Here is a 13877-nt window from a genome sequence, read left to right as displayed (position 1 = left end):
AACTTCTCACCTATGTTCAACTTCCCCCTCATGTCCTGGCTGCAGCTTTCCCTTCCAGACTCCCACAGAAGCATCCCTCCTACTTCTTAGTGCTCTGTTCCCTTACCCATCTTCCTTCCTCAGGCCCCACCCACCTGGGACAGAGCTGGAGGAGGCGCCGACGGTCCTCTGCTATGTCCCGGCTCCAGGCTTGTGCCCGAATTGTGTAGAAGAGACATGTTCGGCGACACAGCTGCTCCCGGAACAGTGGCCAGAATGTGGGCTTAGGGCCCAGGACCTCCACACCCCGAACCCGGGTGTCAATGCCGCCCTGGAACATGCACAGACTTATCTGTCACCTAAGCCTCTTGAGCCACTAAGTACTACCAAAGCCAAGCCTCCTGCCCTGAGCTCCCTAGAACTGCTCAGGACATCCCCACATCTCTGGGACTCAACAGGTCCCTGGGCCATCTCCCAAGCAGATCAAGGAGAAACCTTGGCTAAAGCCCTGGCCTCTAGATGTTAGAGAATGCAGCCACTCTGGAGACCCTGTGCCACCTCCTCCTCCTCAGCCCTGGCTAATGCCCTGGCACCACCTGCTGGCAGCGCTTTATGCGGATCTGGATGATAGGCCAGAAGCGGTTCAGATTCTCCAGGAGGATCACCCGGCTGGCAGAGGGCATCACATTCACCTGGCAGGGCAAGGGAGAAGAGGGAAAGGAGAGAGCTGTCACCTCCAGAAACAGGGCTGGAAAAACTGTTGACAGTAACCAAGTTGGTCATGGTGTGTGCCCTTCACTTCTCCTGCAGAGCCCAGGGATGGACGTGGCTCTGCATCCCTAATCCCACTCTCACTGCTTACAAGGCAATGCCTTGCCAGGAGGAAGGGATGTCACCATTCCCCAGGGACTAGGTCCTTCCCACAGGCACTGGGACAAAAAGAAGGACGTGGAGCAAGGTGAAGGGGGGCACAAGGGTTCCCACCGTGTTGAGCTCAGTGCTGATGCAGCTGGTGCTGTCACCCCCAAACACCACCACCCTGGCTGGCATGTAGCTTGAGTCCTCACTGGCCACCAACAAAGTGAGCTGCCTGGGAGAGAAGAAAGGAAACAGTCAAAGCTTGGCCTCTGGACATGGTGGCTCACACCTGTAATCCCAACATTTTGGAAGGCTGAGGTGGGAGGACTGCTTGAGGCTAGGAGTTTAAGATCAATCTGGGCCATACTGCAAGACCCCACCTCTACAAAATAAAAATCAAAAGAAAGAAAGAAAAAGGCCAGAGCCCTGGTTTTAGTTCAAAACTATTTCAAGCCACCACTTCTTTCTCGGGCACCTGTTCCTCTGCTGGCTCCTGACGCAGCTGTCCCCGCAAGACCCTCTGCTCTTCCCTTTATATTCCGCCAAAGTGACTTAATTTAAACCCACGGTTTCAACTGAAAATTAATACACAGAGGACTCCAAATCCACATCTCTATCCCAGACCACTCTCCTGAGCTTTCATGCTGTGTCCCCAACAGATCATGTAATGTCCCATAGGTGCCTCAAAGTCAACATGCCCAAATGAAATGATCATCTGTCCACGTAAACTTGTCCCGCTTCCTATTTCTCCCCTGGGAAATAAAACTTCTGTGCACCCAGTACTCAACTAGAATACTGTCACTGTGGCCTTCACCTTCTCATGGCTTCCCTCACCCAAAGGCAAGCCTTGTGGACTCCACCTCTGAGGATTTCCCAGTCCATTCCCACTCCTGTTGTCTAACTGAACACATGGATCCTTTCTCTACTAGACCACTGCATAAACCTTCCATCTCTTTCTTCTGATCTCCAACCCTAATTCCCACAATTGCCAGAGTGAGCTTCCTCAATAAAAAAATCTAGTTTTCGGCTGGGCGTGATGGCTCACGCCTGTAATCTCAGCACTTTGGGAGGCCGAGACGGGTGAATCACGAGGTCGGGAGACAGACCATCCCGGCTAACACGGTGAAACCCTGCCTTTATTAAAAATACAAAAAATTAGCCAGGCGTGGCAGCCGGCGCCTGTAGTTCCAGCTACTCGGGAGGTTGAGGCAGGAGAATGGCGTGAACCCGGGAGGCGGAGCTTGCAGTGAGTCGAGATCGTGCCACTGCACTGCAGCCTGGGCCACAGAGCAAGATTCTGTCTCGAAAAAAGAAAAAGAAAAAAAAATCTAGTTTTCTCTCTTCCCTTCTTAAAATCTTCTAATGGCTTTCCAAGTTTTGGAATAAAGTTCAAACTGCTTAGCTCACAAAACACTTTGTGATCTGCCTTTGCCTTCTTTTCTGGCCTGTATCTTCTGCCACTTAGATATACAGTTTTCATTGCAGCCAAACATGACTACTAAAGTCCTTCCAAATACAGTTTCTTACTTCCATTTCGCACATATGCTGTCCTTGTGCCTAGAATATTGCCCCCTCTTTATCTACCTAATTTCAATGTCAAAACCCAGCTCAGTCACCCCCTCCTTCCAGAAGGAAGTCTGCTCTGATGCCTGTCAGTCTCAGGTCCACATGTGGACAGCAATGCTTTTTCTTACTCTGTGCTCTTACTTGATTTTCTAGTGTAGCTCCCCAGCTGGAATGTAGGTACCATATCTTATTGCGCTTCTATTTCCAGACCCTTGCACAGTGCCTGACACAAATGCCTGGCATTAAACAAATGCCCACAGGAGAAATGGATAAGTGAGCTGTTGATCTCCCTCAACACTAAGCACAGGGCAGTGCCATCTGTACCTGTTGGGGTACAGGTCACCAGATTCCAGGAGTGAGGGGAAGTCTATACTCAGCACAGCAAAGGCAGGTCAATGTGTCTATGTGTTCACTGCACAAAATAGGTTTGAGTGTGTCCCTCAGGCCTGTGGGTTATAGCTGGGGTTGTGTGTATCTGGGTGCTTTGGCGAAGTATCCTGGGGCACAGCAGAACATTCATATATGTGTGTTCACACCTAACAAGAACACCACGGTGCATGTGCAGGGTGATGTAGTGGGAGCCGGTGCTGCCGTTGGACTCCCAGTAGGTCTTGGGGTTGTGGTCCGTCAGCTTGCTGGCCCGGTGTGGGTTGGAGGACACCTCCACCTTCTCCCAGCACTTGTCCTCCTTCACTTCCACACTGGAGCCTGGGGGCAAGTGGGAAGGGGTGGCGGTCACAGCCAGGTTAGTTGAGAGAGGGAAAAGGAAAAGGTCTAGGGAGCAGGAAGGGAAGGGGAAAACAGACACTGGATGGGAGCCAGGAGAAAGCAGATGAGGGCACTAACCCTGGCAGAGATGCCTGAGGAACACATCAAAGAAGGGGATATTGATGGGTTGGTGGGTTCGTCTGTGGTCTTCGATCTGGCCCAGCACCATCTGCAGCCGGAACATCAGGGAGAATGAGGAAGGGGAGAGGGAGGAACACAGAGAAACACCCAGAAACAGGTCGACAGAAAAAGTAAAGGGTCAATGGTACACTCAACTCCTCTCTCCCCACATTTTGACAGAACCATGTAGAGTCAAGGTTAGGAAACAAGTGCCCCAGATTTGCTACAACCTGTGCCAAACAGGGATACCAAAGAGGAACACAGTGAATCCCCTTCCCCTGCTTCTGACTTGCATTTTCTCAGCTGCATACCCACAGCCGCTCCTCACCTGAATGCAGCCAGCCAGGATGCTAGAGGTGAGGTTGCTACAGAGCTGTGCGTACTTCTCACACTCTGTCACCAGGTCCCGAAGCTCACAGCCCAGCAGCAGCTGAGCTGAGTGCTTGTCCAGGACTTTGGAGAGGACCTCTTTTGCTCCCAGGCAGCAGAGCACCACAGCATAGTCCTTATGCATCAAGGCCAGGCGATGTAGGAAGCAGGTCAGCTCCTGAACAATCTGAGTCCAGAGCCACATAGATTCATTTACAGGAAACAAGAGGTAGGACATGTAAGGATTGAGAAGAGGGTTCAGTAGAGGAAGTGTTGTGGCTGAGATTGCGGAGACATGCCAACGCCCAGGGAAACAAGAGTGCCAAAGTCAGGGTGGAGTTAAATAGAGGAGTGCTGGGACTCCAGAGTGAGTTGGCAGAACAGAACTTCGGCATAGCTTTCCAGGCTGCTTCCTGCCAGGCCAAGCTATGTTAACCCTGGGGACTGAGCCTTGCTCTCCAATGCACAAACCCTGAAGGGAGGAGAGCTGTTTGGATTGGTGAATGTGGGCTTCTCCTTAGTCCAGAATTTAAAATCCAAATCTAAAATCATCAAAATGGTTTATACTTCAAAGATCCCAGTTCTGGAGACTCTTAGATTACATTACCCTTCCTCTTCCTACACCCATCCCAGTGCCCCAAGATCCATTCAGAAAGGCTCTGCTGTGCCCTCCAGAGCCTCACAAGGAAGTTGGTGCCCCAGATGCTGCCCATCCCTCCCTTCCCCTTACCAGGGTTCTAGTACCTCAGAGTCACTGCTAGGGCCACTCAGGCAGTTGAGGCAGGGCTCCAAGACCTCGTGCCAAGGGAGGACCATTGCCTCAGGGAAATCCAGCAGTCGGGTTATGACCCTGGTGAGGGGATAGAAAAAGTCAGGCCAGGCGCAGTGGCTCATGCCTGTAATCCCAGCACTTTGGGAGGCTGAGGCGGGCAGATCACCTGAGGTCGGGAGTTTGAGACCAGCCTGACCAACATGGAGAAACCCAATCTCTACTAAAAATACAAAAGTAGCTGGGCATGGTGGCGCATGCCTGTAATCTCAGCTACTCGGGAGGCTGAGGCAGGAGAATCGCTTGAACCTGGGAGGCAGAGGTTGCAGTGTGCTGAGATCGCGCCATTGCACTCCAGCCTGGGCAACAAGAGTGAAACTCCGTCTCAAAAAAAAAAAGAAAAGAAAAGAAACAAGTCAAGTCCCTGAAGTCTGCCAGTTTCCCTCGTCCCAATGCATGGTGCCTCAACAGGCCTCTCACCTCAGCACAGACAGCAGCAGAGTCTTGTTGGGCCCCGGAGCATCCAGAGTCCGCAGCAACAGGAGGAAAGGCTGGGTCTCCTGCTGGAGGCGCTTGAGGAGGGGCCTCACGGCACCCCCGGGGCTGCCCTCACGGCACAGCACACGCTCCAAGTCCAGGAGTAGTTCTGCAGATGGGCCCCCAACCAGGGATCGAATCAGTAGCTCAGGGGACCCATCCTGACCCTGGATGATGGGGGTCTCTAGTGCTGCAGCCAGACACACCGGAGGGAAAAATGTGGATGAAGAGTCTTAACAGTTTGCCAAACTGAGAACTGGGGAGGTCCAGAAAATCACCCCAAAATTTTCTTTCTATATTGAGGATGTCTACAGTTTTTAACCAAACTATGGGGGACTTTCTTTCCTGATCCCAAATACAAACCTAATCACATTTGAAAAAAAAACCTAGTATAGCAAGCATTGTCAAGTTAAACACAAGACATTTTAAATCGCTTATAGTCGTATTATTAAATGTTAGTTATAGTAAATATTAACTATGATGATTACATTCCTGTACTACCTGCATGGTGGCTTTAGGTACACAGACTAAAAGATACATACATATTTCCTATTTTTCTTTTTTTTTTTTTTTTGGAAATGGAGTCTCACTGTGTCACCCAGGCTGGAATGCAGTGGCGTGATCTCAGCTCACTGTGACCTCCACCTCCTGCACTTAAGCGATTCTCCTGCCTCAGCCTCCCAAGTAGCTGGGATTACAGGCACCCACCACCGTGCCTGGGTAATTTTTGTATTTTTAGTAGGGACGGGGTTTCACCATATTGGTCAGGCTGGTCTCAAACTTCTGATCTCAAGTGATCTGCCTGCCTCAGCCTCCCAAAGTGCTGGGATTAAAGGCGTGAGCTATTGCATCCGGCCACATATTTCCTATTTCAATATCCCTCCGTACTTCTAGGTTTTCACTTGTTTTTCAATCACAAAGGGTTTCTTCCCCAGTATGAATATTTAATGTTTCCAGGCACAAGCGTTCTGTACCATAAATTATAATTCCTCTTAAGAAGGCCTCCCTATTCTGTGAAGAGAAAGTCAAACTTAGGCCAGGCACAGTGGCTCACGCCTGTAATCCCAGTACTTTGGGAGGCCAAGGCGGGCAGATCACGAGGTCAGGAGTTCGAGACCAGCCTGACCAACACGGTGAAACCCTGTCTCTACTAAATACACAAAAATTAGCCAGGCATGGTGGCATGCACCTGTAATGCCAGCTACTCAGGAGGCTGGGGCAGGATAATTCCTTGAACCCGGGAGGCGGAGGTTGCAGTGAGCTGAGATCGTGCCACTGTACTTCAGCCTGGGCAACAGCAATTTCCTTGCACATATTCCACAGTCTCCCTCTTCTTGGTTGGGAAATTCTACTTAAGACCTAACTTGAGCACCACAATGCTCACTCATTTCCTGAAGTCTCCTTGTATCTTTCCAGTAAGGAGCTGATATGTAAACCTTAGCCTTCATGGTCACTGGCTGGCACTGTGTGATTCCTCTGCAAAACCACCCCTCCACAATGATACCTGCATGCTCAGGGCTGCCCGGCGGCTCTGAGTAGCGATTGAGAAGCATCATGAGGATGGTGCGTGTGGTAGGCATAGGTTCTGTCCCTGGTGCTATCCCTGAGTGCCTAAACAACGTGTCTCTCAGCTCTCTGGTTATAATCTGGTCTCCCAGAGTGTGGTGGTTGCACAAAAGCAGGTTGAGCAGGAGCAAGCCATTTCTCGCTGCAGAAGAGCACCTGGGAGGAGGGAGGTGACCAGGAAGAACCTTAGAGACCATGAATGCAATGGAAGCAGCAAAGCAAGCACAGAGGGCTGGGCAGCTAGGGAGCAAAGGGCTCCAGTGGGCCCTCTGAGCCAGGACATCTGATCCCCTGACCTCAGGCCACTCCTCCCAAACCCATAAAGGGAGGTCAGTGTGTCTCTGCCCTCTCTGAGAATCTCCCTATCCCCAATCCACTTGCATTCTCTTCCAACAACAATTGCTTAATCCAGAGGTGACAACACGAGGGGAATTTCTGTGGAGAACATGAGCCTGGAGCATAGGAGTAGCAGGGTTTGGGACTAAGCAGGAGCCTGGAGTTGGGAGGGTAACGCCCTGACCCCTCAGTGTTCAGCATCAGGATCACGGCTGCAGGGATAGTGAGGAGCAGGCTCTCAGAGCCCGGGCGTGTAGCTGAGTCGATGCTGGCGAAGATCTCTCTGGTCATCTGAGCATCAAACAAAGAGTGGATAGAATCTCGGCCAGTAACAAAAGTGGGGATCTCCGAGGAGCTGGCGATGGCCAGCATCTTCAGTGCCTGTGAGGGGGATGTGAGAGCAGAGTGAGGAGGGGGCAAAGCCACCATGAGGAAAGGGAAGCCTCAATCTAGACCTCAAACTTTGGGGCACCTGAGCTGTTTGCAAATAGGTAGAATAGGAGACAGAAATGGAAGAGGTAGTGATGGGATATCAAACACTACAAAGAGAGGGAAGGAGGCAGGGAGGAAGGAAAAGAAAAAAGAAACTAAACAACAAAAAACCCTGAGACTGGATGGTAAAATCAGCCTTCCACTCCTCTCGGCCCCCAGGCTCGCAGCACCAAGGCTACCGGAGTGGGACAGCCACCCCTCCTGTATCTTCCCCTCAGGATGGTGCCCCTCCCAGCATCTAGTTGTCTTCAGGGGCTTCTCACAGTTGTCTCCCAGCTCACTTGCACTCCTTCCTTTGCAAAATCTCTCTTCCCTTGAGCTCCATGACTTCACATCCTCCTGGCATTTCTCCTACCTCTCTGGTGTTCCTTTGCCCCAAGGAACTGAGGTTCCTTGTCCCCTTTCTCTGGACTCTGCACTCACCCACACTGAGGCAACCAGGTTCATTCCCATTGCTTCAATTACCACCTATACGCCAAGTCTCCAAAACCTGTGTCTCCTGGCCTTAGCCAGTATCCAGCCCTTCTAGACAAGACTTCTTGGTTGTCTCACAGGCAGTGGTTGGCATTATAGGAAAAATTATTGTAACGTGTAAACTTGTTTGCTGGGACTATAGAGAAAAATTAAATTAAAATAGATACTGCACAATCACAGCGGAAATTGTCTCTCCTGGTGAAAGGGTTGATTCTCTACAAGAAACCCACGAGAGATGGACTGGGCTAGAAATAATTCTCAGGACAATCCCTCTTGTAAGGCCTGGACCCTCCAAGCAACTTCTACTTCTCAATGAAGATTTCTCCCTGTAGTTACACCACCCTGCCCCAGTTAGCTGAGTTCTGTAGACTTTAAGTTATTAACAAGATGACATAATTTTATTTCAGGGCAAGATTTTTTTGAGATGAAGTCTCACTCTGTCACCCAGGCTGGAGTGCAATGGCGCAATCTCAGCTCACAGCAACCTCCCTGTCCTGGGTTCAAGCAATTCTCCCGCCTCAGCCTCCCAAGTAGCTGGAATTACAGGCATGCACCACCATGCCCAGCTAATTTTGTACTTTTAGTAGAGACAGGGTTTTACCATGTTGGCCAGGCTGGTCTTGAACTCCAGACCTCAGGTGTTCCACCCGTCTTGGTCTCCCAAAGCGCTGGAATTACAGGCATGAGCCACCATGCCCAGCCATTTTTATTTTTATTTTTTTTGCCATGATCTATAGTGGATGACAATTGCTATGTTTTGGTCATGTAATTTGAGAGGATCAGGGAATTCTTTGAGCATGATGGTCTAGACTATGAATGCCTGGCTGCTCTTGGTCCCATAAAAGAAAAGTACCCCCAGGCTGGATGTGGTGGCTCACACCTGTAATCCCAGCACTTTGGGAGACCGAGGCGGGAGGATCATGAGCTCAGGAGAGCAAGACATCCTGGCCAACATGGTGAAACCCCGTCTCTACTAAAAATACAAAAAATTAAGCTGGGCATGGTGGCACGCACCTGTAATCCCTGCTACTCAGGAGGCTGAGGTGGGAGAATTGCTTGAACCCGGGAGGCAGAGGTTGCAGTGAGCTGAGATCGCACCACTGTACTCTAGCCTGGGCAACAGCGCAAGACTCCGTTAAAAAAAAAAGAAGGAAAGGAAGGAAGGAAGGAAGGGAGGGAGGGAGGGAGAGAGGGAGGAGGAGGGGAGGGGAGGGAGGAGACAGGAGGAGAGAGGATGGGAGGGGAGGGGACAGGAGGAGAGGGAACAGGAGGGAAGGTAATGGAAGGGAGCCTCCTGGCCTCTCCCAGGACAGCCTGCTCTAAGAGGACACGTGCTCCCGTTCATGCTGCTGCCATTATACTACTAGAATACATTCTCAGAACTGCTCTGGCCAAAGCCGGCCTGTCTCCCTCAGGAACCCTCAGGCTATACAGAGCTCTTCTGCCTGCACCACCCTACCTGCCAGCACTTCTGTCTGGAGTAACCAGTAAGCCAATTCTTCTGTAAGCTACTCTGGATAAGGGCCTTCCTTCCCGATTCTCTGGGCAATGGCAATGCTGGCTTTGTTTTACCCAAATCTAGTAACAGAGTATTTTCTACATAAGGGTGCCACTTGGATAAAAGAGGAAAAAAAAAACTTTTTGGTCACATCTAGAAAATTAGTTTTTAACCAGACACCTAATCATAACTAAAAAGGCAGGAACACTCAACAAACCTGAAAACTCAACTCCTGACCTTCTCCCCATATCTCCTCCTCCTGCCACATTCTCTCTCAGTAAACAGCCACTTCATGCAACCCTGCTGCTTAATTTTACACCTGGGAGTCATTCTTTTTTTTTTTTTTTTGAGACGGAGTCTTGCTCTGTCGCCCAGGCTGGAGTGCTGTGGCTGGATCTCAGCTCACTGCAAGCTCCGCCTCCCGGGTTTACGCCATTCTCCTGCCTCAGCCTCCCAAGTAGCTGGGACTACAGGCGCCCGCCACCTCGCCCGGCTAGTTTTTTGTATTTTTTTAGTAGAGACAGGGTTTCACTGTGTTCGCCAGGATGGTCTCGATCTCCTGACCTTGTGATCCGCCCGTCTCGGCCTCCCAAAGTGCTGGGATTACAGGCTTGAGCCACCGCGCCCGGCCCTTGGGAGTCATTCTTAACCCTGGCCTGGGCCGGGCTTGGTGGCTCATGCCTGTAATCCCAGGAGGCTGAGGCAAGAGAATCACTTGAACCCAGGAGGTGGAGGTTGTAGTGAGCTGAGACAGCGCCACTGTACTCCAGCCTAGGCAACAGAGAGAAACTCCGTCACAAACAAACAAACAAACAAAAAGCCTCCTGGCCTGGCACAGTGGCTCATGCCTATAATCTCAGCACTTTGGGAGGCTGAGGTGGGAGGATCACTTGAGCTCAGGAGTTCAAGATCAGAATTGCCTATGGGCAACATAGCAAGATCCTGTCTCCACCAAAAATAACTCCAAAACTCCCTTTTTCCTTTTTCCAAACACTCAATCCCCAAGAATGTCCGGATCAAACTCTTAAATCCATCTCCATCTTTCCATTCCAAAATCTACTCACTGGTCTGAAGCACCAAAGTATTCCCTCAAGATCAGTAGTCCCCAATCTGCCTGTCTTGCCCATTGTTCTCTCCCGCCAGGCCCAATGTACTCACCGCCAGCCCAGCCTGCTGCACCAAGACAGAAGTCTTATATTCTTGCATGCAGACCAGTACAGCATAGATGCCACCCTCCCTGGCAAAGAGCGGTCGCCACTCGTGCTTGGTCATGAGCAGGTAAAGGAGGCGCAGGGCCTGCACCACCACCATCTTCTCTCCCACCTGGTTGGTCAGCAGCTCCACCAGCATCTTCACTAGCTTCTCTCTGACAAGAGAAGAGACGTTGGGGCTCCCCATCCCAAGGAGTCTTGCCTGACCTCCCAGCCATGGCATCATAGGACTCCCTGACCAATCCCATCCACCAAGAGCTAGTCCATCCTCTCTGCCCCATCCAAACCTGCTCTCCTTGCTCCAGTCTCACCCCAATCCCCTCCCCTCTGCAGCCAAACTGCCTGTGGCTCCTCAACTAATGAAGGAGGCAGTAGAAAAAATGTTTACAAACTCTGGCTCATCTTTTCAAATAAATCTATAAATTCAAAGTGATGTTAATCAAAATGCCTAAAAGGTGGTTTTGTTTGTTTTTGAGATGGAGTCTTGCTCTGTTGCCAGGCTGGAGTGCAGTGGCGCAATCTCAGCTCACTGCAACCTCCACCTCCCAGGTTCAAGTGATTCTCAAGCCTCAGCCTCTCGAGTAGCTGGGACTACAGGTGCGTGTTACCACATCCTGCTAATTTTTTGTATTGTTTTTCAGTAGAGACGGGGTTTCGCTATGTTGGCCAGATTGGTCTCGAACTCCTGGCCTCAAGCAGTCTACTTGCCTTGGCCTCCCAAAGTGCTGGCCTAAAAGGTTTTTTAAAACACCGTGACAGGCAGATCCAGGCCTTGGAAATGTTCAGAAAAAAATAGTGGTAGCCAGGCGCAGGAGCTCATGCCTGTACTCCCAGCACTTTGGGAGGCTGAGGTGGGCGAATCGTTTGAGCCCATGGCTTTTGCCATGGGCAACACGGCAAAACTCCATCTCTACAAAAAATTATCTGGCATAGTGGCCTGTGCCTGTAGTCTCAGCTACTTGTGAGGCTCAGGTGGGAGGATCACCTGAGCCTAGGAGGTCAAGGCAGTAGCAAGCTGTGATCATGTCACTGTACTCCAGCATGGTTGACAGAGTGAGACCTTGTCTCAAAAAAAAAAAAAAAAAAAGTGGTAGACTTGCCTATTATTATCAAAATATAAATATAAACTTGTAATAACTGCAACCCTGGAACTGATATAGGGTAGCTAAATAGATCAGTAGATGAGAAGAGAGATAAGGGTGGTATACAAGCCAGTAAAAAAAAAAGGAAAAACCATTTAAAATATAATGTTGTGTGGGCACAGTGACACACACCTGTAATCCCAGCACTTTGAGGTAGTGGGATCATTTGAGGCCAGGAGTTCGAGACCAACCTGGCCAACATGGTGAAACCCCATCTCTTACTAAAAATACAAAATTTAGCCAGGCATGGTGGCGTGGGGCTGTAATCCCAGCTATTCTGGAGGCTGAGGCAGGAGAATCGCTCGAACCCAGGAGGCGGAGGTTGCAGTGAGCCGAGACGAGAATTGCACCGCTGCACTCCAGTCTGGGCGACAAAGCAAGACTCTGTCTCAAAATAACTAATTAAACAAAATGTAATGTTGAATGAGGTGGGAGGATTGATTGAGGCCAAGAGTTTGAAACCAGCCTGGGCAACAAGTGAGACTCCATCTCTACAAAAAAAAAAAAAAATTAGCTGGGTGTGGTGGCTCATTCCTGTAGTCCCAGCTACTTGGGAGGATAAGGAAGGAGGTTTGCTAGAGGCTAAGAGTTTGAGGCTGTGTGAGCTATGTGATCTTGCTACTGCACTCCAGCCTGGTCAACAGACTGAGACTCTGTCTCTAAAAAAAACAAAACAAAACACACATACACACACACACACACAATGCAATTTAGAGATACCTGGCTATCCATATGAAAATAATGAAGCTGGAGCTCTACTTCACAACATTTGCAAAAATAAACTGCAAATGAATTTTTAAATGAATTTTAAAAATACAAAATCATGGGTATTTTTGGAAAATATAGGGAAATATTTTTATAATCCTGGAACAGAATAGATCTTTTTAAGTAGGACACAAAATCTAGAAGCCATAAAAAAGCTGAAAAATGTAGCAACAAACAGTCTGAAACTCTAGCATGATGAAAAAAACACTATACACAAAATTACGAGACAAGCGCAGGAGCTAGACAAAGGTGCCAGTGGAAATGCTGATCTAAGAGACGAGGAAGAAGTGCCTCTAGAGTCCCTAGATCAGGGTGAGGGTCAGGAGAGAAAATAGCAGGTATTAACTGTTGCTTAACAGTGACAGCGACGCCAACTGAGGAGGTGGCTTGGGAACTATGAGGGGAAAAAACACAGAAGGAGAACTTCTGGGAAAGAAGGCAAATAAAGGTACTGAGAAAGTTCTGCTTTTAATCTATCTTTTCTAAGAAGTTTTATAATGACAACAGTGTGAAATAGGCTTTAAATACATATCCCCTTCCATGGCCATGATTTCTTATATACTAGACAATATACATGGGTAATACATATGAATAGATACAGAAATATGTAAGGATGTTTACCCACATGTTAACAGTGATTGTCTCTGCCTTAATGGCTTTCAGATTTTTTTTCTGTCAATCTCACTTGAATATGATCAGATAATTTTTATTTTAATAATTTTCTAATTTTTTTACTGTATGTATTATTCTATAACCACAAAATAAAGCTAATATGATTTTTAAAAAGACAAGCAAAATATTTGGAACATAAATAACAAAGGAATAACCAAAATTCCTATAAATACATTAAAAAAGGCAAAGATCCAATTAAAAAAGTGGGCAAAGGATAAGAACAGAATATTTATAGGAAAAAAAAAAAAAAAAACCCAGAACAAATGTATGCAAATATGCCTAACTTTACCAGAACTAGGTAACTAAAACAAAGAGATACCAATCATTTAAAATGCTGCCAATTAGACAGATTAAAAAAGAAGACAATATTCAGTGTTGGCAGATGTTAAGGAAAAACAGACCCGTTAGAACACTGCACTTGAAATTGGAGATAACCACACTGCAGGGTCCTATGCAGCAGTAAACATAATGAGGCAGCTCCACGCAGACTGATATGGAAAGCCCTCTAAGGCACTGAGTGGGGGCAAAAAAAAAAAGTTGTAGAAACATGTAGAATGTGATTACATAGACTAAAGCACAGACTCAGAAAATGCTCTATTTCCAAACACACAATTACAAATGCAAATCTATAGGATATAGTAGACTGATAACAGTGGTGAGAAAAGGACTTCGGCCTTCCTATGTTCTTTTACATTCTTCAGATCTTTTTTTTTTTTTTTTTTTGAGACGGAGTCTTGCTCTGTCGCCCAGGCTGG

The 13877-nt window shown here is 48.5% G+C and overlaps 1 protein-coding gene across 2 annotated transcripts in view; it reads right to left on the bottom strand.

Moving 5' to 3' along the window:
• The window catches only part of CUL9 (cullin 9), a 44621-nt gene that overhangs the window by 21965 nt on the left and 8779 nt on the right, over positions 1-13877 (bottom strand). For both annotated transcript variants that reach the window (XM_025382115.1, XM_025382113.1), the window contains 11 exons: positions 10491-10698; positions 7053-7249; positions 6471-6688; positions 4910-5156; positions 4405-4510; positions 3620-3847; positions 3250-3340; positions 2940-3111; positions 964-1069; positions 576-671; positions 135-310 (listed from right to left, as the gene is read on the bottom strand). In XM_025382115.1, the coding sequence (XP_025237900.1) occupies positions 135-310; positions 576-671; positions 964-1069; positions 2940-3111; positions 3250-3340; positions 3620-3847; positions 4405-4510; positions 4910-5156; positions 6471-6688; positions 7053-7249; positions 10491-10698 (1845 nt within the window). The remainder of the gene's footprint in view (positions 1-134; positions 311-575; positions 672-963; positions 1070-2939; positions 3112-3249; positions 3341-3619; positions 3848-4404; positions 4511-4909; positions 5157-6470; positions 6689-7052; positions 7250-10490; positions 10699-13877) is intronic.

This window comes from Theropithecus gelada, chromosome 4 (genome assembly GCF_003255815.1).
Source record: "Theropithecus gelada isolate Dixy chromosome 4, Tgel_1.0, whole genome shotgun sequence".
NCBI lineage: Eukaryota > Metazoa > Chordata > Mammalia > Primates > Cercopithecidae > Theropithecus > Theropithecus gelada.
This window is presented reverse-complemented; position numbering and strand designations above follow the sequence as displayed.